Genomic DNA, 22,199 nt, shown 5'->3' with positions numbered 1-22,199 from the left:
TCGAGTGTGTCCCCTGTAGTGCTGACCAGAGGCAGGCTGTGTGTTTGTTGTCCCTTGAGTTTGCGTATTCGTGTTCATACTTTCCTTGTGTCTGTGTAGGAGTTTATTGATGTTATGAATGTACGCCAACTCTCTCGTTTTGCCTCACGGCGCACACGTTTTCCTAACGCCTTCGCCCGTTTGAACAAGAGGAGGTTTCCCGACGTGGGGTACCGACGAAGGATACCCCACGCCTTGTTCTGGGCCTCTCGCGCCCGCCTACAGTCCTCATTCCACCACGGCCTCCGCTGGTTGCGCGGGGCACCAGAGGCGTGGGGAATGGACTTTTCGGCGGCGTCGAGGATGTGCGCCGTGAGGAGTTGGGTAGATTCTTCAACGTGTAGGTGTCCTATGGATGTGTGGTGTAGTTTGGATGTCTCTGTAAATGTATTCCAGTTAGCTCGTGTTTCATTGAACCTATTATGGGAAGATGGACTGCATGGGCCTTTACCTATGTATGCAAGTGAGGTGGGGAAGTGGTCACTGCCATATGGGTCAGTTCCCACACCCCACTCGAGAAGAGGAAAGAGAACTGCGGAGCCAATAGCCAAGTCAAGACATGAGTATGTGTTGTGTCCTATGTTATGATATGTAGGCTGTTTATTGTTGAAAAGGCATGCTCCAGAGGCTGTAAGAAACCTCTCTATCAGGCGACCCCGGGCATCCGTACGAGAAGAGCCCCAAAGAGAATTGTGAGCATTAAGGTCGCCTGTTAGAATGTATGGTTCGGGCAGCTGGTCAACCAGCGCCTCGATGTCAGAGCTCGAAAGTGTAACATCAGGAGGAATGTATATGGAGCATACCGTTATCAACCTATTAAATATTATTAAGCGTATTGCTACAGCCTCAAGGATAGTGTTTAAAGTGACAGGGTGGCATGCTAAGGATTTCCGGACGATTATGGCCACACCGCCAGAAGAGTGTGTGCAGCCATCCCTGTCCTTTCTGAAGACCATGTAACTATTCAAGAAATTTGTGTGTTTAGAATTCAAATGTGTTTCCTGAACACACATTACACTTGGCTGATTGCTATGCAGAATCTCATATACGTCGTCAAGATTATTCAGAAGGCCTCTGCAGTTCCATTGTACTATGTTCTCTCTTCCCATTATGAAGTGTTCGGAGCTACTGGACTGTGTTGTTTATGTGTCGTCTTTCGGGGCTGTGACTCTCGTCTTTTTTGGCTTGTCGGGAGGCTTTGGCGTCGGGACGCGTTCCTTGCGGTGCACCGCAGACAAGAACGGACCGACGTCCATTTCATCCTCAGATGTCCTCGGAGCGCCTGAGGGATCAGGCTCCTTGGACCGCGAACCCTTTGGGGCGCGCTTTTCCTTGCCCGCAACCACCGAGGGATTCAGGAACGCCTCGAATGGCGCAGGCGGTGCGGTGGGGGTGGGAGCTGCCGCTGGCTCCCCCAAGTCCATCTCCTCTGCGCCCTCGCCTGTGGCTTGGGACGCTGGAGTGGAAGTGGAGGATGCAGCATCGCTTCCACCAGACGTGGTTGCCCCCACAGCCGCTGCTGGCTCAGCGAGCGGTGCGGAGGCGGGTTGGGCTGCCTGAGGCAACCCAGGGGGGGCGGGGGCGGGACCAAGTCCGACTCGCGGTACTGGGTCCCAGCAGAAACCAGACGCCGCTCCGCCCCCCGGCGAGCTGCGTCGGCGTACCTCCCCAGAGGGAAAGAGGCGAACCTCTTCCGCGCCTCTGGGAAAGTGAAGTTTTCTGTTACCTTGATGTTGATTATCTTTTTTTTTCTCTCTGGAACATTTCACACGTGCGGGAGTACGCAGCATGAGGTCCCTGACAGTTGCTGCACATTAATTGTTCAGCCTGGCAGTTATCTGTCTCATGATCTTGCGATGAACATTTCGCACACGTTGTTTTTCCACGACAGGAGGTGGTGCCATGCCCGAACCGTTGGCACTTGAAACAGCGCCGCGGGTTCGGGATGTACGGCCGGACAGAACAATGAATGAAACCTGCTTTGATGGATTCGGGGAGTGAGGAACGGTCAAATGTTAAGATTATATGCTTTGTCATGATTTGCTTATCATCTCGCCGCATGGTGATGCCGTCACGCCCTCGCCTTTCAGACCTTCGAGCAGATCGGCTTCTGTCTCATTTATCAGATCTGGCTCAGAGATCACACCCTGAGAGCTATTGAGGCTACGGTGGGGTGTGACTCTGATGTCCAGATCTGCCATGCGATTCTGGGTAAGGAGGCTTGTGGCTTGCTGGTGAGTGTTCACCTCGACCAGGACTTCGCCGGTTCTCAGTTTCTTGGCTTTGAAAGACTTGCCCAGGATGCCTTCAAGGAATTTGGTGATAAGGAACACTGACTGGGAGGAGATAGGATTCGACTTGTTAAGAGATTCAACAATCAAGAATCGCGGATAGTTATCTGTCTTTTGGGGTGCAATTGTTGGCAAGGGTGGGAATGTAGCTTCGGTCCGGCCCCTTTTCGGGGGCCGATCACGTTTGGAGGGGGGTTTGGAAAATGCCATGTGATACATTGGAAAGCAGGGAGACGGGGGTACTTTCTCCTTTGACCTTACCCTGGTAGTCAAAGAGGTCCCGGAGCTCCCTGCCTGGTAGACAGGCAGGGAGCCCATCGGCCGGAGCTTGACCAAGGCTCCGACGGCCACCGTTTACGGCTTCTACCCTTCACCTTTAAACATCTCGCCACGGTTGGATACGGCTTATGTTGGGAGCTCGGGGTCCGCGGTGTCGCTGCTCACCGTCACCATGAATACTCAAGGTGCCCCGGGCGGGGTGTTTTGCCGACCTATGCCTGCAGGTGCAAGGCGGTCGGCCGCGACGTCACGTTGATAGAGAGACACCATTGGATGGAAGGGGGTACTGGAAGGTGGAAATTGGGCGACGCCCCTTATTTCTTGACTTGTATCCGAGTGTAAACGCAGCAAGTGGACAGCTACGGGTGGTTGTTAAACCCCTCAGCGTCGGCAGACTCATTTGAGCGCTCTTTTGCTGGGCTTGCAATTCAGCAAGTGACTGCGACTGCTCACATAGAGTGTGTACTTTGAGCGTTTTAAAACTGAGCAGCAGAGGTGTTAAGCTTTTAGTTTCGCAGTCGAGCGTTACCAGAAAAAATACCAAGATGAATGAATGAATGAATGTGCTTTATTTAAAGGAGGCACGAAGCCCTTTGGGGGGAAGGAGGTTAGTGGGGAGGGGATGAAGAGGGATACCACTAAAGTTCGTTGTGGATAAAAAAACTGGCTACAATCCACGCAGTGAAGGTGGTTGGACTGCGAAGCTATAAACGCCACCCACAACGATTACCCATGTGGCGTCAGTTGAATCCACACACGTGGATCGACAAAGAATGAAACCAGAGACTCTGCCAGCCGTTACCAGGGATTCGCGGGGGCGGCGACCTGAACGCATCCGCGACGAATAAAAGAAAACGGAGAGGAGAAACTTACGGAGCGTGAGAAGGACGGTGCACACGCTGAACATGGTTAGAAAAGAAACTGGAAGAAAGTCAAGTAGGGTTCAGCCTAGTCCACATGCTGCAAAGGGAAGTGGTACAACCGCGTATTCCGGGAACGCTATACGCAGACGACAACATCCTTCTAGCTCATAACCACACCGATATGCAACGGCTAATAAATATTAGCGGCCAGGAAGCCACCGACCTCGGGTTTAATGTTAGCGCAGAAAAATCGGGAATGGTTTTCAATGACGCTACCACTGACGCAGTGTGTATCTAGCAAGGCGAATTACGCAGAGTGAATGAATATAAATATTTGGGAGTGTGGATAAAGAAAGAGGCTAACAACTTAAGAACTCACGAGGAGCAACTTAAAGGGACCCTGCAACACTTTTTCATAAGTGCAAGTAAACCTGCGGGGCGTTTAGATTACACTGCCCGGATTACCTGAACCAATTATTACACGTGCGCGTCAAGCGGTGAGCGCGCAAATCGCTGTGAAAGACGCGAGAAAAACCAACCACGCTCGCTACAATTTTCCTCATTATGCACCCCTGGCATGGCCTAAACGACGTCATTCAGGCTATGGCTGCCTATCGGCTGGCGCTGGTGAGCTTCGCGATTTATTTCTCCCATTTCCTGTGACGATACGCCGTTGACGGCGCTGCGTACCAACCTATTCTATGCCTGAGCCTGTACGCACAGTTTTGACGTTTATTTTGTGATTTGAGTGCGCGTGGAGCTTTGCTTTGCTTTGGGGCTCTTGTGGAGGGGGGAGAGGGAGGGAAGGAGCCCGAAACTGTCTGACTGGGGAGTTGTCCACACCTTATCAGCACCGTGGTGGGAAGGGAAAGGGGGAATGAAAGGGGGGATAGCAAGATGGGTGCGAGATGAATGGGGTCAGGAATTTAGAGTTTGAGTGACGAACGTACTACTCCCCTTTCAGCCAGATCAAATGACAAAAAAAATTATTGTTTCAAAAACGCCCTACCAGCCTGAGCACGCGCTTGCGATCAGGCAGACGCGCCTGCTTTTTTGGGGCACCAAACCGGAAATAGGCCCCTCCACGTGTCGGAGAAAAGGGAAAAACTTCCCGCCCTGTCACATATCTAATGCCGCCGGAGAAGACACCGCGAGCTGCACCCCTCTCCGTGAGAGAGGTGCAGCTTTCGTCGCGCTGTCCGCGGTCGAGTTAGAAGGAACATTCATGCGTGATTTCTCTACGAGCGTAGTTTCGGTGTTCGAGAACGGATTTTCATAATTCTTGCGGGAGGACAGTGCTGGGACAACACGCTATACCTTAAAATACATTCCGAGTAGTGGATTGTAAGTATTGCAGGGTCTCTTTAGGGGAAGTGAAAGCGAAACGCAGCTATAAGGAAGCTTAGAGATCTGTGGGGTATACAAATATGAAGTAGTGAGCGGAATGTGGAATTAGAAATGGTTCCGGGGCTCACATTTGCGAATGCTCTACTCTGCATAAAATCAGACGCTCTATCAGGCCTTGAAGTGAACCAGACAACGCTAGGCCGTTTGGCCTTCGGCGCGCATGGAAAAACAACTAACGAAGCAGTACATGGAGATATGGGCTGGGCGTCGTTTGAAGTTCAAGAAGCACAAACTAAAATATGTTTTGAGATGAGGTTGAGAGCAATAGATCAACGAAGTTGAGCAGCTAAGGTTTTTAGGTACCTGTACTTGAAAAGCGTGGACACGCAGTGGTTAAGGCAGACTAGAAGGCAACGATGAAATTCAGAAAGACCAGCGGAGAATCCAAAACAGCCAAAGTAACCAAAAAAAGAGGCAAGGCAGATTGAAACGAATAAATGGAGAGGAAAAATGGAAGCTGAAACGTCGTTAGAGATGAGCAGGGCCGAGAAATTGAACATCAGAAAGGAAAATTTCTACGACAATTCCCAGGGCAGTGCTTTGCTTTTTGAGGCTAGAACAGGTTGCTTGCGAACTAACAGCTTTGTGGGGAAGTATTCACAAAATGATGGGGTACGCGTGGTCTGCAGAAAGGAAACAAACTATGGGGAACATAGTGTTAGAATGTGAGGGTATCCATCCAAATCTAAATGAGGGAAATATTCGGCTTCCAGAAGCCTTAGGATGTAAGGGTAGCATAGAGGAAGTTAACTTCAAGGCCGTCGAGGCGACGACAAGATTAGAATGGTGGAGGACGAAAAGTAGGGAGGGAAATATTGCCTAGGACAGTTACCACCCGTAACAGAAAAAAAGTATTTTGTGCCTAATAAGCATTTTGTGCCTGCCCGAAGCAGTGCTAGTATTAAACCAAGAGTATAAAACATAGGTATAAATAGCCCTTTTTGGTAAGATCACATGTCATCACCCCGCTACAAAGGGGAAACCAATAGCAATCATTATCATCATCACCATCGCGGCTATGACGTCATCTCTCTCACAGCCTACCCCTCACTCTTGTTTTCTGCGTCACCGCCATAAGGCACCCTCCTCCTCCCCAGACGCTGTTGAGTTCACCACTAGTCCAAAACACGTTAATGCCGTTATTACACATTATGCGGTTTGCACTTCACACGAGGGACTGAGTAATCCCTAGTTTGTAGACCCGCCGCTGTGCTTGTTGAGTACACTTTCTGTCCCCACATCTCCACGTGTGGCCGTAGCTTAGTCGGAAAAACGTACGTTTACAACTTCGCGCGTGCAAGATGAGAATGCATTCGCGTTAACGCTTGAGCAGTAGGAGGATGCCGTGCACAGCTCAGAACCTACAAATCTTGCGCTCTGAGAAAAAGGTGCCAGCGGTTTACAACGTATGAGCCGCTCCCGCCCCTTCCCCACTGTGTTTTGATTGCCCGACTATAAATATGTTCTGCCCACCCACAGCACACAACGCCCAGCGCGAATTTCCAGCCGCCAGAGCGCGTGTCACGTAACAGCTTTGCTTACCCGTCCTTGATAAAGTCGACCACGGCGGCCATGTCCAGGACAGGCTCGAAGAGCTGTCCTTTCCAGCCGTCGGTGATGTAGTGGAACCCTTTCACGGACGCTTTTCGGACGAGTGAGCGCGTATCGCAGCCGCCCATGTATAGCGCCAAATAAGTCAGCAACTGGTTCTCCGTTTCCGGGAAGGCGACGTGTTCACGCGCCTTCTTCATCGCACCGCTGTCGTGCGAAAAGAAGTACTCGAGCGTGAAGTACCAAAGTGTATAGAGCGAAGACTCGTAGCCAGCTGCCACCGCCGGGGGCCTGACGTACTCGTCCCAGAAGATCCTCACCTGCGCGTGCCGTGAAACGCACACGTCTGCATACACATAGGCAGCTGCTGTTTCGTTCAACACGGGCGATGCTCCCACGAGGGGGTTATATCAAAGGGGTAGCCCACAAGGGTGCGAACTACCCCCGATATCTTCTGAACGCCGCATGCCCCCTTCCCCTTCCTCTCGCCCTTATCTCTGGGCTATGCGATTTGGACACTCCATCAATTATCTATAATGTAAAAACAAAAAAATAAGAAAGCTGTCAGTTTAATAAAGCGAAAAATTGACTGAAACTTTGTTGGAGCGCAGATCACTTTTTTTACCGCTTGCGTATAGCGTCCCCATAAAAGTCTTTCTGGCTACAGCGCTGGGGTGAATACCGCCGCGGTAAGCCACATGCGAAGGCAAGTTTAAATTCGTGTTTCCTCAAAAGCATCCGCCATCCTGCGCACTTTCCTCGCGGCAACACCAAATTGTAGAGGACCATTTTTACCTAAACGTCGTAGGTAAAGTAACAGCCGTAATGGTAACATTAACAATTATTACTGTGAATATTGTGAGCACTGTCGGCACAAAGCCTTAATAATAGTTTAGAAATCCTGGTGGTGGACGGCTGCTTTCGTCTGGAGAAATATATTTTGAATTAGGAGCAAGCGTGGGTTGTTTCCACCGAACACTATAATCGCACAGATAGAAAACAGTATGCGCGCCTCTTAATAATAGAGGCTGATTTTAATTTAATATTTGCTTTTACGATTGGCGTTGTCACAAGTCGTCTTTGTAGCCAAAATCAATTTAAGAAAGAAAAATTGCTAATATATCAGATAACGCTTATTTCGAATACAGATGCCACAGAGATTTCACTCAAAACTATCGTATGTGCGCTTAAAAGCACCAATGAAGCTAGTATTCATTCTAACCCAAATGTGCACACGTTCTTGTTGATGTTCCACATCTCGCATTTGGCTCCAGTGTGCGAGAAGGCAGGACCTGGCTCATTTACCACCTCGTCAGACCTACAGCAGCTACCAGCTGTGTCCTGCCCAATTCATCAGCAGAGACTACGCGGACCTTGGACAGATATGCACTGGCTGGATACCTAGTTATTAGCATGCGACCATGGGCCATACACTTTTGTATGCGACTAAAAGCGCAAAAAATCCAACTTGTGTTTTTCTGTACGAATGGTACATCTAAGCAATAAACATAAAAAAAACTGCGCTCTTTATTCTTGTCTGGATTGTGTTTACTAATAAACCAAAACAACGTCGTACTTAGAATAAGAGGTGAAATAAAGAAGTGGACGTGCAAAACTGTATCAATCAGACCGAAACAATTGCCCTTTTGATAATGTGGCGGGTTGCGCAACAGGAACAAGGTCGTGCGCTGGCCATCTGAATGCCTTTTAAATTGGCGCTAACCCCCCCCCCCCCCCCCCCCCCCCCCCCCCCCCCCCCCCCCCCGCTCAGGCTCCGTCCTCATCAAGATGGCGTTTCCTAATGCATGTCTGCAACGCGCCGCCATGTTTTTAGTGCCGCCCCCAAACACCAGGAGTTTGTCCGGCGCTGCGAGCGAATATCGCGTCCCATGCATGTATAGGAAGTTTCACTCCCCTGGTCTAGTTGCGCGAGGGATTCGTCGGCGTCATAGAGGAAAGAAAAGGTTAGGAGAGGCCCTGACGTCACATTTGTGAAGCCGAGTCCCGCCATGACTTGAGCCCACTGAGCGCCGCACTCTATCCCGTCATCCTTTGCTGTCTCCGGTTTGATTTTACTAACATGGCGTCGCCCTGCCCTCCCGCTTCGAAGGGAAAACAGCTTCGTCGCTAATTCCTCGGTGCGATGTCATGTTCTAAGCTGTTGATTTCGCCTTCAATTTGCCCACTCTAACCCTCACCCAAAGTTTCAACCGAAAAACGGCCTTCGTTTTTGACATAGAAGGACGATTTTTCAGCTCTTAAGCCTGGCAAAGTAGCGTTTGTCGTCGTCATAGCAACACGCTCGCGGGATGGCGAACGCAGACGACGGGAGCATTGTTTGGGGTCGTACAGCACTGCGGTCTTTGCGCGCTACGTCTCAGCAGCGATAAATTTCACTTCAGTTGACAACGGAGAAACGCAAAGTGAGCAAAGAATGAACTGTGGCTCTCGCCAACGCTGAGCGAAGGGGATTTTCCCGGCATGTCGCCGGCGGCGGCAGCGGCTCGCTCCGCCGATCTCGACGCGACGTAAGCGCCGCTGCGGCCGGGGTACGAGCTAAGGCCGCCTCCGATGGCGGAGTTTTCAAACTGGCCTAATCTAAAAACGTTTGTCGTAGCGATAGCGCTGGTTTGCAAGCGTAGCGAGGCAGCCACATACCAAGCGCCTTAAAATTTGTCCGTTTTATTTGCCAAAATTTGGCCGCCACAAGCAAGAAACATTGTCCATGGGCTCAAGAAAAATGACGTCACTTCCACCAAACTTTTTTGCAATGCATTGGGATGCTAGGGGCCTCTCCTGAGTATTCTTTCCTCCATGGTCGGCGTCGTCTGCCCACGGCGGCGGCCGGCTATGCACTGACTGACCTTGAACCGGCAAGCCTTTTTCCTTTGGCGCCTGGCGACAGAGCGCGCGTCGGTGCCGTGCCCGGCGCCGTGACTTTATCGCGCCGCCGGAGCAACCCCAGTTGCGCCTCCTCAGTAATTCTTGCTCCATGGCCTAAACATGTTCTGTGGTGGCAGCCGGCTGGCCGGAGCATTTTCAAACTGCCGCCATGAAGAGCGCGCCTCCCCCTTGGCGCAAGTCGGCGGGCCACCCCACGGTCGTGCGCGCTGCGCGCCATTTTCTGCCCGAGGTAGAAGCTGCCGCGGGCGCGATATTGTCGACGCTGGCGTAAAAATATCGGGCGCGCAACCTTGACGCCCAGGAATCGCGTGCAGAAACGCTCCATACGGTTCACGTTTTAGGCTGGCATGGTGCTCAGCGAAGCGCGCAGTCAGAAAATGTGGAAGTCGCGGGAAAAATTTGTGCCGTAGTCGGATGTACCAGGTACAATCGTTGTGGCGCGAATCGCCATGCGAGTAGCATTGGCCGCAACTGCACAAAGATTGTCCGTGAGTATGACCTATAGCAATGCACCACTTTCGGCACCGTGAGCGCTACGCGGAGATCAGGCGTCACTGGATCTCCATTCTCGAACCGAAGAATTTTGTTCCACGAACATCGGCAACAGTAAATATTCGAGACCGTAACGGAAGGCTGCTGGCAATCGTAGTGTACGCCATACCAAACTGCCTTAGCACGCTTGTTCCAAAGCATGCCTCCGGGTGTGTGTGCGCGTTGCGTCCGTGTGGTCGCGACAAAACGAATTAGCCATAATGTAAAGAAACGAAACGGCGCCATAGGTCATCGGACATGGAGCACCGATGATTTCAAACGTCCCGCGAGAGCTAAAGACGGTGCCTTGCGAGACAAGTGACACCATCTGTTGTATGTATTGACAACTAGTTTTTCGATTTTATTATGTTTTGTTGACGCTTCATGTCACAGACAGCGCCGAGAGTGACATTTGAACCTGCGATTGCGGCGAGTTGTATGAGAATGGCGTCCGCTTCACGGCACACTCCGCAAAACCGGACAGCTGTGATAGGGACTTCGGCAGATGCTGCAGCGGATTTTTGTTAGCCCAGCAGCAGTGACTACTCCACCAACGACGTGGACTCGTTAGATTTTTGTTCTGATGAATATGCTCCAATTAAAATTCCTGACTTCAAAAGATGCTGGCAGGTAGATTCCTTTTCACTTCGCGCTGTATTTATACACAAAACGTACGTCCTAACTGACTACTGCGGTTTTACTTTGATGCGTAGGGCCTGGACAACGTGCGGTGTGGATATTTTGTCAAATGCACAGCGCCGTATCATGTTACCACATTCAACATAGCCTGTGTCTCGTGTCAGATTAGCGCTACCGAGCGATGCGCGATGATTTTCGAGAGCGCTGGGTTTTTCTTGTCCCATACCACTGAATTGATAAGGATTTTGTGTGAGAACACAACAAAGTATGGATGGATGCGCATTTTAGGGAGGCCGACTTACATTCGAGTGGCTTCGAGAACTGACACAGCCGCCAGTCCCGCTAAGTTGACAGGCCCGCAAAGATCGAAAACGTAGTGTACAGGGTTGATTTATATATTGAATCTTAGCGAAGTAACATGGGAACAATTTTTATATCCTATAATACCTAAATATAATTTTTAGGCTTAATGCTATCGCCTATTTACGCTGTGTGCATACTTCTTTTGTGCATTTCTTCTGCTCAGTTGAGCAATAAGCTGTAAATAACTGTACCTTTCACAAAACTGCTGTTATGTGTTTGGAGGAGCAATTTATAGCTACAATTTCATGCAGAGAAGGCTAAATGTGTCCCCTAACTCAAGAGAAAAAATAATGGATTGGTGAACGCGCTAAACATCGGTCGTTTTTCCGCCGAAACGAAAGAGTTAAGCTGGCAGATCGGAGCGGTGACTCCCCAGATTCGTTTCTGTTTTCGATAGCGCCCATCAGCTTTGAGTCTTAGCTGACCGTTTTGGACGATCCGCGTCAGTTTTGGTGGCTTGCTCAGCACAACCGGAGCCATTCGGCCAAGCGCGACACGCATGCGCAATGGCGCATCCACTTGCTATCAAAGCGGAGCGGGCCGTGAAAACCGGTCAGCTAAAACATTTGTTTTCGCGTCACTCAAAGTGAACCAAACACATTTCGTCGCACTACCAGCGCCCCCGGAGCCCCGCCGTTCGCCGCTGCAGCTAACGCATCTGTTTGGTTCGTACGAGCGCAGAAACCGCGGCTTCAGTAAGCATTGCATGCGTTTCGTCGTACTGCAGGGCTGTATACTACGGAAGTTGGCGCAACCAGAGCTACGCCGTATCGTCAGTTGCCTTTCACCGGAGGTTGCAGCTTCGATGTTATTCCACACTCTCTGAATAGTCCCTGTGCGAGCGAATCCGTACATTCTCGTAAGATGAAAGAATGGCAACCAGCGGCTCAAAGCCGTTTCATTTATATCAAGGGTCCGCAACCTTTTGAGGTGGAGGGCGAGTTGCATGAAGACGACAACGGAATGGCCGCACAGCAAATAGGGGCAGGGCGTGTAAAAGGTTTTTTTTTTTTTTTTAACTGGTTCAAAGGAAAGAAGTGAAGACGTTATGTGGGTAAGTGCGAAGATGGGAATCAATGCCAATTGGACGCGATCTTGCTTTGTTCCTGTCCAACCTTATTTGAGGTTAGAATAGCCATGTCGGCCTTCCGATTCTCACTTCGCGCAGGGGGCAGCATAGTACTTCCCCGTGTGCGGCCCCTGGCCCGCATGTTGCCACCAAAGACATGCATGGTTTCTGTGCACGTAGAAATAGAAAAAAAAATGCATAGCAGCGATTTGCCATAGTGGGCTGTAGCGCCGCAATCCGCTGACGGTTACCACCAAATGCAATTGAAATTTCCCGCCTTCGCAGTGCTCGCGCACCTTTTACCTTAAACTGCGCCTGCGGGAGTTCTGTTCTCTTTGTGCTTTTATCCCCGCACGGTGCCGGCGTTGCACTGCCACATTGTGCGTTTGCTATTGTAAAAACCAATCCAATGGGCGTCCTGAACTAAACGAATGCGGGCGCTGCCGGTTAATTACATATTTTTTTCCTCAAATGTACCTACAGTTTTCTATGCGCTAAACAACGGGCAGACGTATGACAAGCGCCAGCGGGTCACGACGTTCGAACGCTTATGACTATATAAACTGCTTGGCTTTCGAAGCCTCCGGGTTACGCCGCTGCGACGGAACGTTGTGTGGGGCTCTGCTTAAGTCCATCGATCTAGCTACGACAACAAGACGTGCACCTAAAGTGCTCTGCACTTAATAATTGCACAATTCGCCCTTACTAAACCACTGGAGTAGTGTTAATTCCTTGCAAATTACTATTATGAAAACAACAAGACGTGCACCTAAAGTGCTCTGCACTTAATAATTGCACAATTCGCCCTTACTAAACCACTGGAGTAGTGTTAATTCCTTGCAAATTACTATTATGAAAACAAAAGCTGTTGTATTTACGCCTTATCAAAAACATGTTGACTACAATTTTATCCTGCATATTGGTAATAATAGGATTGGAGTAGTTTCGGAAATCAAACCTTTAGGCGTTATTTTAAACCAGCACTTACTATGAAATACGCAGGTAAAGCCGGTTCTGAACAGTCTAGCAAAGACCTCTGGTATTCTGTACAAATTTCCGCATATTTTGCCCATTAAAATAAACTTCAGGGTCGTAACGCGCTTTTCTCTTAGAAAATCAATTACTCTGGTATGGTTTGGGGCACAACATCGAAGAATAATATAGACAGCATATTCTCTATTCAAAAGAAAGCGCTTAGAAATGTTGCAAACGTTTCCAACGATGTCAATACACAATTATTATAATTAACTTAATATTGTACCCGTCCGACTATTGTGCAATTTTATTTTGCTGACTAGTTATAAAGGAACTTCAAAAGTAATAATACCGCATTTCTATCAATTTGCAACCTGAGAAAGGTTCCTGATAGAGGATATACATTTCGAAATGAAGCCACTTGGTCGGTTCTTTCTCTAGAACCAATCATGAGCTAGATAACATTGATAACCGTATATGTCGAGTATTAAATGACATGATTTTAGAAGGTGTTAACATAGACACAATTTCCGTATCCGAGGTAAAGCATTACTTTATAAATTGCCATTCTTAAATTGTACATGAACTTTGTGGTTAAAAGCGTAATGACACGTGAATAAATGTATGTGCCCAAATTTTGTGGTGTTTCTGCTGGGTTTTCATATTCAATTCATAGCTTTGTTTCACTGAGTCGTAGACTGCTGTCACATTATTTATCGTGAACATGAACGCTTCGTATTTTCTACATTATAGTGTTGTCTTATGTTTCAATAATTGGGCTACTAGATTTTTTTAATGTTTTTGCCTACTTGATTTCTTTCTTTCTCTCCTAAATTGTGTCACTGAAGTAATTTGTTAGAAATATGCAAGTTAGCAGTGTTTTTTATCGTGTTTTTTCTGCATTCGTGTAGTTGATGTTTTCTATCATTGCTTTTTTTTGGTAACGTTACACAGCCTGTTAGTTTACTGCACAAAGTGTTTTTCATTCCATTAAGAGCTGCACTCTGCCCTAGCTCACTGCCTTGCATGGGGGGATGGGACGCAGTCAGGGCGAAATAGCATCAGCTTTCTGTCCCCTCTCCTTGCATATTTTTTTGCTGTAAGAAATGCAAATAAACTGAAACTGAAACTGAAGCCGTTCCGTCGCTCGCCGATGCGCCCCGGCCAATTGAAAGCCACGGCGAGAAACACGTCCGAAAAGACCAGCAATGCCGAGTGACGTCTCATCGTCCAACAAGTCTGCGCCCAGGCCGCCGCTCTGTAGCCCGTGTATACACTGCTTCAGATAATTTTAGTAATATGTAGAATATTCCTTTGAAGATTTGGATAAATTGGTTATCAGTTATTTGGGCAAAACCGTTTTTTATGAACCAAACCTTATAATTGGCCTTTACGACCGGTTTAAGAAAGTTCTACGGATGTGTCTGGCCTTCGTACCTGGTTGATGTCGATGCCAGCAATGACCTCAGGTATTTTAAGCCGCGGTCCCTTTGAGAACTGTCGTAGATCTCCCAAGCTTGGTGCAAACCGAAACCTCAGCCTTGCAGCCGCTTCCAGCAGCACCTCAAGAGCCGAGTTCTTTAAGCAAGGCAACCCGTTGCAGTTGACAGAGGTAGTCAGGTCCCTTGAAGGTTCCAGTTCGCCCTGAGTAGACAATGTGGCAGTGTGGGTATGTAAAAATATATGGTGTCTTGAGGCACAATATAAGAGTTGGGTAGTACACAAACCGCCGTTAGTATGGTTACAAAGGCTTTGACGGTGGTCTTTTCAACCGGAGAGAGATGAAATGGGAAGCGATCGTGGCTGCACGGGCGTTCTCGTCATTTCTACGGCTTGAAATAAATAATTCCTCATAGTGTCGCGCAGGCAGGGACACAAGCATCATAACATGTGTTCTTTTTTATTTTCCTGTCCAGATGAGTTTTGTACAGCTTTCGACCAGTGCAGAGCTGCTTTTGGGAGAAATTCTAGGGTAAAAAAATCAGCCGCCATCGCAATTGAGATGCGAAGACTGGGAAACAGTGGAGCTGGTGGTGTTCACTAACTTTAACTTCGCTTTGCTTGGGTCTGCCTGCTTCTTAAGAGAAAATAATGTTCAAGACAGAAGCTTCCTTCATGCAAGCTGAGTAAAGTGAGAGCCCACAATCCGCCCTCCTAAAGTCTTCAAACTGCTAAAGTCCGAAGCCAAAGTAAAGCCGAAAGCCAACGCCTGCGCTACGATCACAAAGTAAAGGCTGCGCACCCGGAATGCGATAATAGCGCGTTATCGAATGACGCCGGCTTCATAATACGAGGGACCCATGTTCGATTCCGACCACGGGATGCGTTCTTGTTTTTCCAATGGCCAGGTCATGATATTGCTTCCCGCCGCGGCTAGCATAGCACCTGTCGGCACTTGTGGTCGCCCAGTGGTTAGGTTTACGGTTTTACGACGTAAACGTCGCGGGAATCCTATTGGTTTCTCGGGTTGGGGAGGCCCTTGAAATCACACCGGATGCGATTCGCGTGATCTTCCCAACCCCCTGTTCTTGAGGCACGCACTCCCGACACCTGCTCGTGGGTCTCTTGCGTCCTCGCCATTTACTCTCAGATTTCTTGGCCCAGCATTTTCCCCTTCTCCACTTGGCCGGGCGGAATTTTCCCTCAACAATCCGTACAGACAGAAGACAATTTGAACCGCTCCGCTGTTAAAAACTCATGCTCCCCGCAGTCTAACCACGACGATAATTGAACGCGAAGCTTCCTTATCACTCATTCTTCGGTTGTCGTATGAGTTTGGACTGAATTCAATCTACACTCATACGGCAATCCAAACTCATACGCTTCCCGTGCCTCCGCTCGCCATCATCGTTGGCTTGTAAAACCTATTATGCAAAATCGGCTTCGCTGTATTGCGTTTTGACTACGGGACGGTCACCATCAGTAAGGCAGAGAAAGCTTCGCTTTAAGCACACCTGTACTTACGTAGTGATTGCGACAGCACCCGCGTTCAGGACCCTGGCATGTGTCCTTTTTTCAGTAGCGAATTTTAGCTGACGGTTTAAGGGCCGCTCCGCTCCGATAGCACGTGCCAGCGCCACTGTGCAGGCGTGGCGCGCTTGGCCACCAATGGCATTGGCTCCGGTATTGCCTAGCGTGCCGCCAATACTGGAGTGCTCTCCATTATCGTTTTACTTTCTCAACATTTTCGTGTCGGGGTGACTACGGCCCGGAGCCGCTTTTTTATTTACCGCAAACATTACTCTTGCCGTTAAGTACTTAGGCGGGGTGAAATAGCTGTGAAATAGTTGGCACGGTTCTGGAAAGGAAACCTCGGCTTTCTGCGTACGCGGTGTTGGAAATAGTTGCGAGGAGGAAGAAGTGGCCCCAGCAACATACCTCTCGAATCATCATCATTGTACATAGTGTTCCATCCTGTCCCATTAAAGCGGCGGCTCGAGCGACGGCGACGACGAGTTTCTTCTAGAAACGGTCGCCCAAGCAAGTTCGTCCTTCTCGGAACCGCACCCAGGGGGACAACGCACGGACTGGGCTGCCTACCAAGCGAGTAAGCCGGACTTTATCGCTAAACAATGGACCGGCTGAAGGCAAAACGAGCTGCTAGGCGAGCCCAAGCCACAAAAATTTCGACCGAGGCGACAGCGCTCATCGAGAGCGGCTGCTCTGACCGGCTCGCGCTCCTAAAGGTGCTGGACAAGCTCATGGCTAGCCGCGAGGAGCTTAGCAAGATCGACGCCCAGGTCGAAGACGCCATTCCTGTCGAGGAGCTGGAAAGAGAGTACGAGTCGGCGGCGCATTACAACGACCAGACGCTCGAGGCTCTGATTCGCCTTACGTACCGCGGCTCGAGGAACAGCGTCAGCAGCACGGCGCAACCTGCCCCCTCGGCTGGGATTAACACGCCCCATGCCCCAACGACGGTTCAATCCCAGATCACTGGACCTCGTCTCCCAACGCTTATCATCAAGCCTTTTTATGGGGACGTGTGTCAGTGGACGTCGTTTTGGGAGCAATTCAACGGCGCAGTCCACACCAACCAGGCTTTAACCACCACCGAGAAGTTTCACTACCTCCAAAACTACCTGGAACGTGACGCAGCAGCTGCCATCGCCGGACTGCCAATAACGGAGGCGTGCTATGAGAGTGCCATCCAGCAGCTCCAGGACAGGTTCGGGGACAAGCGCCGGATCGTACAGCGGCATTTTAGAATGCTCCGCGGGCTTCAGCACGTGCCGTCTGCATCTGATACGAGAGAGCTGCGCAGTCTATATGACTCCGTTCAGCTAAACATCCGATGCCTGAACGTGTTGGACGTCCCAACGAGCAGCTTCTCGGCGTTGCTATACGACATCCTGCTCGAGGTTTTGCCGGAAGAGATCGTTGTGACGTTTCACCGACACGTCCGCCTCCAAGCTAAATCAACGGCTACGGCATCGTCTTCTGGTGATGCAAACGTGACGACGCGCCACCAACTGGAGCAACTTTTGTGGTACTTGCAAATTGAGCTCGAGACGAGGGAGAGAAGTGCTCCAGCGGAAACTTCGGCAGACTCAAACGACCCGCTACAAAGTAACGGCCAACGAACGTCCGTTCTACACGCCTACCAAGATATGATGCTGAAATGAAACGAGTGCTTTTTTTGCCGATCGCCAAAGCAAGTGGCGGAGGCATGCCAGGCTTCTCTGAGCATCCTGTAAAAATAGAAGCGGCTAGCTAAAGCTAACCGATGCTATAGATGCACGATGGTAGGCCATCTATCGAAGGAGTGCCGGCGAAAAATATGGCGGAGGATGTGCAAGGGGAGACATGCGACTGCCATGTGCGACCCGCACTATGCATGCAAAGTGAAGAAAAACCAGAAGCACACTGGCCCCAACTTCAATTTACCGGAGCAGATGCAGGCCACCAAGTCGATATTGTCACGAAGACAAGGACGATGCAGTTGTGTTGAATGAGAAACACGTTTGTTGGAGCGAACTTGTGCTCCCCTAACAACTCAAAAGAATACAGAGGCGGCGAAGCAGCGGTCAACAAAGTGACTTGCACAGGCGAGTGTCGTCGAATCGAATGCCCCGGCGTCCGCACTGCAGGCTTTTTATCTTTTGGCGCGCGTGGTTCTCGAAACGTCGATTCGCATCGAGAACATAGTAGATCCAAGAAGATTATTCTGGGCTGTTCACGTTAGATCGGAATGCTCTCCCTATCACAACAGATAACACATGCGGCACAGAAAGAAAGAATGGAACACGCGCTTCCCTTGGCGCAGAGATAACACAGACCGGCGCAGCCGGGCTTTAAAAGCAAAACACAAATAAACAAACCCAATGTATGGTTCGCGGCAATATCTAGCCGCCATCAAGTAATGGTTGGCATCCTTCAGACGAAGGTGCTTCGAATAGCGGACACTAACGCGGACATCCAGAACGCCCGCATCACGAAGACCATGAACACGACCCACAGCGAAACCCCGGGTGGACTTCTGGAACAGAATTTCGACCGAGGCGACAGCGCTCATCGAGAGCGGCTGCTCTGACCAGCTCGCTCTCCGGAAGGTGTTGGAAAAGCTCATGCCTAGCCGCGAGGAGCTTTGCAAGATCGAGGCCCAGCAACGTACCTCTCGAATCATCATCATTGTACATAGTATTCCATCCTGTCCCATTAAAGCGGCGGCTCCCGTTCTTGCCCTCATAAAAATTGTTACCAACATTGAATTCAACGTTTGTTGACAAAAGTCGACAAAAGCTATCAACACTGAGTAGACTGTCTACTTACTGTCTATAGACTTCCTAGACTTACTGTCTATACACTTCCTATAGACTTCCTAGCAACAGCCTACCAACATTTTGTCAACCATTGGCCACCATGTTTGAACTGAAACATTTCTGTAAACATTCTACATAAAGTTTTGTGTAGACTTTATACTCAATCGATGTTGCTAACCAAATCGTTTTTTTACAGGATATTCAAAACGTGATGCAGTGGGAAAAGCCAACCATTGGTAGACCGTGCTGTCAATACAGCTTAATTGAAATTCATGATTCCTCTCTAAACGATAGTGTAGTGGCAGCAAAAATGAAAGAAAGGAAACAAACAGGTTAGGTTAATCGGGTTCTGCAAGGGACAAACAAGCGTTCACATTTTTCGGAGACATACATTCACACGCTCACTTTGTGGAATGAAACATAACAACACAACCCCCACCTCAGAAACGTACTACAGCCGAGGAAACACAAGTGCAAACAAGCACGACATCACCACCACACATTCACTAGCAGTTTACCTAATTTACCTAATGTATAGACGGTATTCGTTGAAAAGTTTAGCGGTCAATTTCTTCGCTTGGAAACACTGGAAAAGGCCACAGACATGGCCGATGCGCCACGGTCACGGCGCAGCCTGGGCCACTGCGGCCGCACGCCGAAGAAAAAAGACACGTGTGTCATCTGCTCCGTTCCAATCCGATTCTAAACTGTTGCGCCAACAGAGATGTTAATTATCGCACTTGCAATAAACTCGACGCAATACTTTGTGTTGGGCGAAGAATTCGTAACGTGAAACACAGCCATGCGTTTCACAGTCGTGCTTAGCACGGACAAGTGCCGCCATCCCGCGGAGCCCGACGTAACGAACGAGTGACGGCGCACTCACGCGGTTGCATGGAGAAGAGGGGTGCCTGATCTGCGGGCCGTGCGCACAAAGTCGCCTAGCAACATACGCTTGGTCACAGATATGGCGGCGCACACTTGGTTGCCTGCATGCATTCCACGCCATTGAATACCGAGGATATATAGCCGCCATCGGCGGGATGCCGATGCCGCGGTGAGGCGTGCCTCTCATTGCATGTTTACAAAACTGCCCATTATTATTTCCAAAATACAATACCGGGAACCACTGGGACGTAAACGATTGCACATATCTTCTTGTTTACTTTATAGTTGCAAGCTGTAACCAAACAAAACGGAAAACTGGAATGGATTGCAAGAAGGCGCGAGCGCCGGCATGCGCGCCGCGTTTGGGTTGCCTCGGGTGATTGACGCGTTTCTCCCGGAGGTACGCAAAGAGGGAGGGGCGCCGGTGGCTGTTCGTCGAGAGCGGCCAAAGCATCTGCGCCGGCCGGATTAGGTTCGCATAGCGGGCGATTTTAGATTATCGCCGTTGTTATGAGCGCGTCCAGCAGTCTGTCGCGAAATATTTACGAACATACTTTTTTCCTTTCTACAATGTAGCTCTTAGCATGCGTAAATCAAAACGCAGTAACGAGCGGTTGCGAGTGGTTGATGCCGCTGGCTGGCGCTTGTCCGGAACCGCTGATCATGACTTTCCCCTAGCGTGACCTTTCGGCATAACCCGACAACCTCCAGTTCAAATTACTATTCTCCTGCAGAGCCACCGACCTCCGCCTGTACCCTAGAGTTTCATACTAATATCAACTGGACAGACATATGGCGGTAGTGTCCAGGCCAACCATGCTTAACTGATCGTGCCTCATGTACGCAGAGAACAGTTCAAACTTTAGTTGGCGTTGCCCATTAACCCGCTAAGTTGTTGTCTGTGGGTACAAGAAACCGGAATATAATGGTTACAGCGAAAGCTTTCTTATTGGGACCGATGGTGTCATGTAAAAAACTAATGCATTTACCCATAGACCGGTGGGTCGACCAAAAAGCTCCGATATGATCTCCGGACGCACGGCGCGTGCATGAAACCTCGCTTCCGTTGTGTCAACATGGTTGCTTGAAGATCCCGAAAAGGAACAATTCTAGCTAAGACAATACACGCATGAATCATTGAGCAGGAGTACAATAGTAAACCTTTATCGTGTAAATCACGCATCGATTCATATTTAGATCGTTCGTATATAAGTTTGCTTAGTGCGTAAAAAATCTTCGTATGGGTTCGTTCTTTGCGATTTCTGTCTCTGAAGGTTTAAAGATCGATTGGACGGACTTTTAGCGAAGGTTTTGACTTAGCTTTGATATAGTTATGATGATAAAAGACCTTTGCGTTTCTCTCAACTTTCTTCAGCAAGAGATGGTTTAGGTTTTCGAAGATTCTAAGCTTATTTTTTTCGATATAAGAGTGTAGCCTCAAAAGATCTCAATTTTTTAATGAATGCAAGGTGAGAACGAATAAAAATGTTACATAATTTGTTATTTTTGTCTCCATGAGCCGCAAGAAGCCGTGTAGCCACGCCAAGAGAAGGAGGAATGCTTCTAGGTGCTATGTTGGCGATCTTGAAGGCGAACGATTGAAGCCGCACATCTCTCTCTCGTATATATTGGGATGAAACTGTCTTTGCACTACTCTCACCCATATAGAATCAACACTATTGGGTTGCGCAAACAGAAAGGCTACACTGAGTTATCCAAACGACGTGCCTCGACGGACGACATCGAGAGGTGGGAGGAAGTTTTCCTCGTGCCGAGTCAAACAATGGCAAATACAGTTAAACCTGGGTGTAACGAACGTCTATGCAATGAATTTCTTTATTTAAAGACGTTTTTCAATTCCTCATTGCCACTCCCATTGAAGCAGATGTGTTGGCGACTTGTATGTATGTAGGTACATAGCAAGATTCGATGCAGTGATCATAGGATGGTTAGATGGAAAGTAAGGCTAAATCTCCAAAAAGAAAGAAAGAAGCTCGTAAAAAGTAAGAAACGCAGCGTCAGGTCAGTCAGTGACAGGTTGCCGGAGTTTCAAATAACCCTTCAAAACAAGTTCGCGCTTCTAGGCGGTGAGAACGAGAACAGTGTGGACGTACCCTAAATGGTAACCTAACAACAGCAATTCCAGATTCCGCAGCAGCTAATGGAGAAGCAGCATTTCGGAAGCGAACTCGAAAAGTAACTAGGCAAACAAAATAACTTATTTGGCGGCGCCAGAAGATCATATTGTCGAATACCGTAGATCAAACTGAAGTATCGGAGCTATCAAAATTGGTAAACAAAAGTAAAACAAATGACATTCGTGCGTACAACATGGCGACCATCGAGGAAACGTTAGAAAAAGGAGTAAGCTTGAAGGCAACATGGAGGAAGCTGGCTATTGGCAGAGACACAATGTACGCGCTTCGATATGAACAGGGTAACATTACGCACAATATGGAAGAGATAATAAAAATCACAGAACGATTCTACACCAGGCCATACGCCAACGACGCTGGAGCAGGATGAAGTACCGAGCCTGCAAGCGTTGCTTGCGATGCTTGCGTTCCACGAGTAACGAAAGAGGAATTTCAAAAGGCACTTAAGGGCATGTAAAGAGGGAAATCTGCAGGCAACGACG

The 22,199-nt window shown here is 49.1% G+C and overlaps 1 protein-coding gene across 1 annotated transcript in view; it reads right to left on the bottom strand.

Moving 5' to 3' along the window:
• LOC144159066 (cholinesterase-like) overlaps window positions 1–22,199 on the bottom strand; it is an 84,275-nt gene that overhangs the window by 25,303 nt on the left and 36,773 nt on the right. Inside the window, exon 5 of the mRNA XM_077690326.1 lies at window positions 14,349–14,555. Coding sequence (XP_077546452.1) covers window positions 14,349–14,555 — 207 coding nt within the window. The remainder of the gene's footprint in view (window positions 1–14,348; window positions 14,556–22,199) is intronic.

Source organism: Haemaphysalis longicornis, unplaced genomic scaffold, assembly GCF_048455015.1.
Source record: "Haemaphysalis longicornis isolate Haplotype H1 unplaced genomic scaffold, Haemaphysalis longicornis Haplotype H1 scaffold_10, whole genome shotgun sequence".
Classification (NCBI taxonomy): domain Eukaryota; kingdom Metazoa; phylum Arthropoda; class Arachnida; order Ixodida; family Ixodidae; genus Haemaphysalis; species Haemaphysalis longicornis.
Note: the sequence above shows the minus strand (reverse complement) of the source record. Positions and strands in the feature narration are given on the sequence as shown.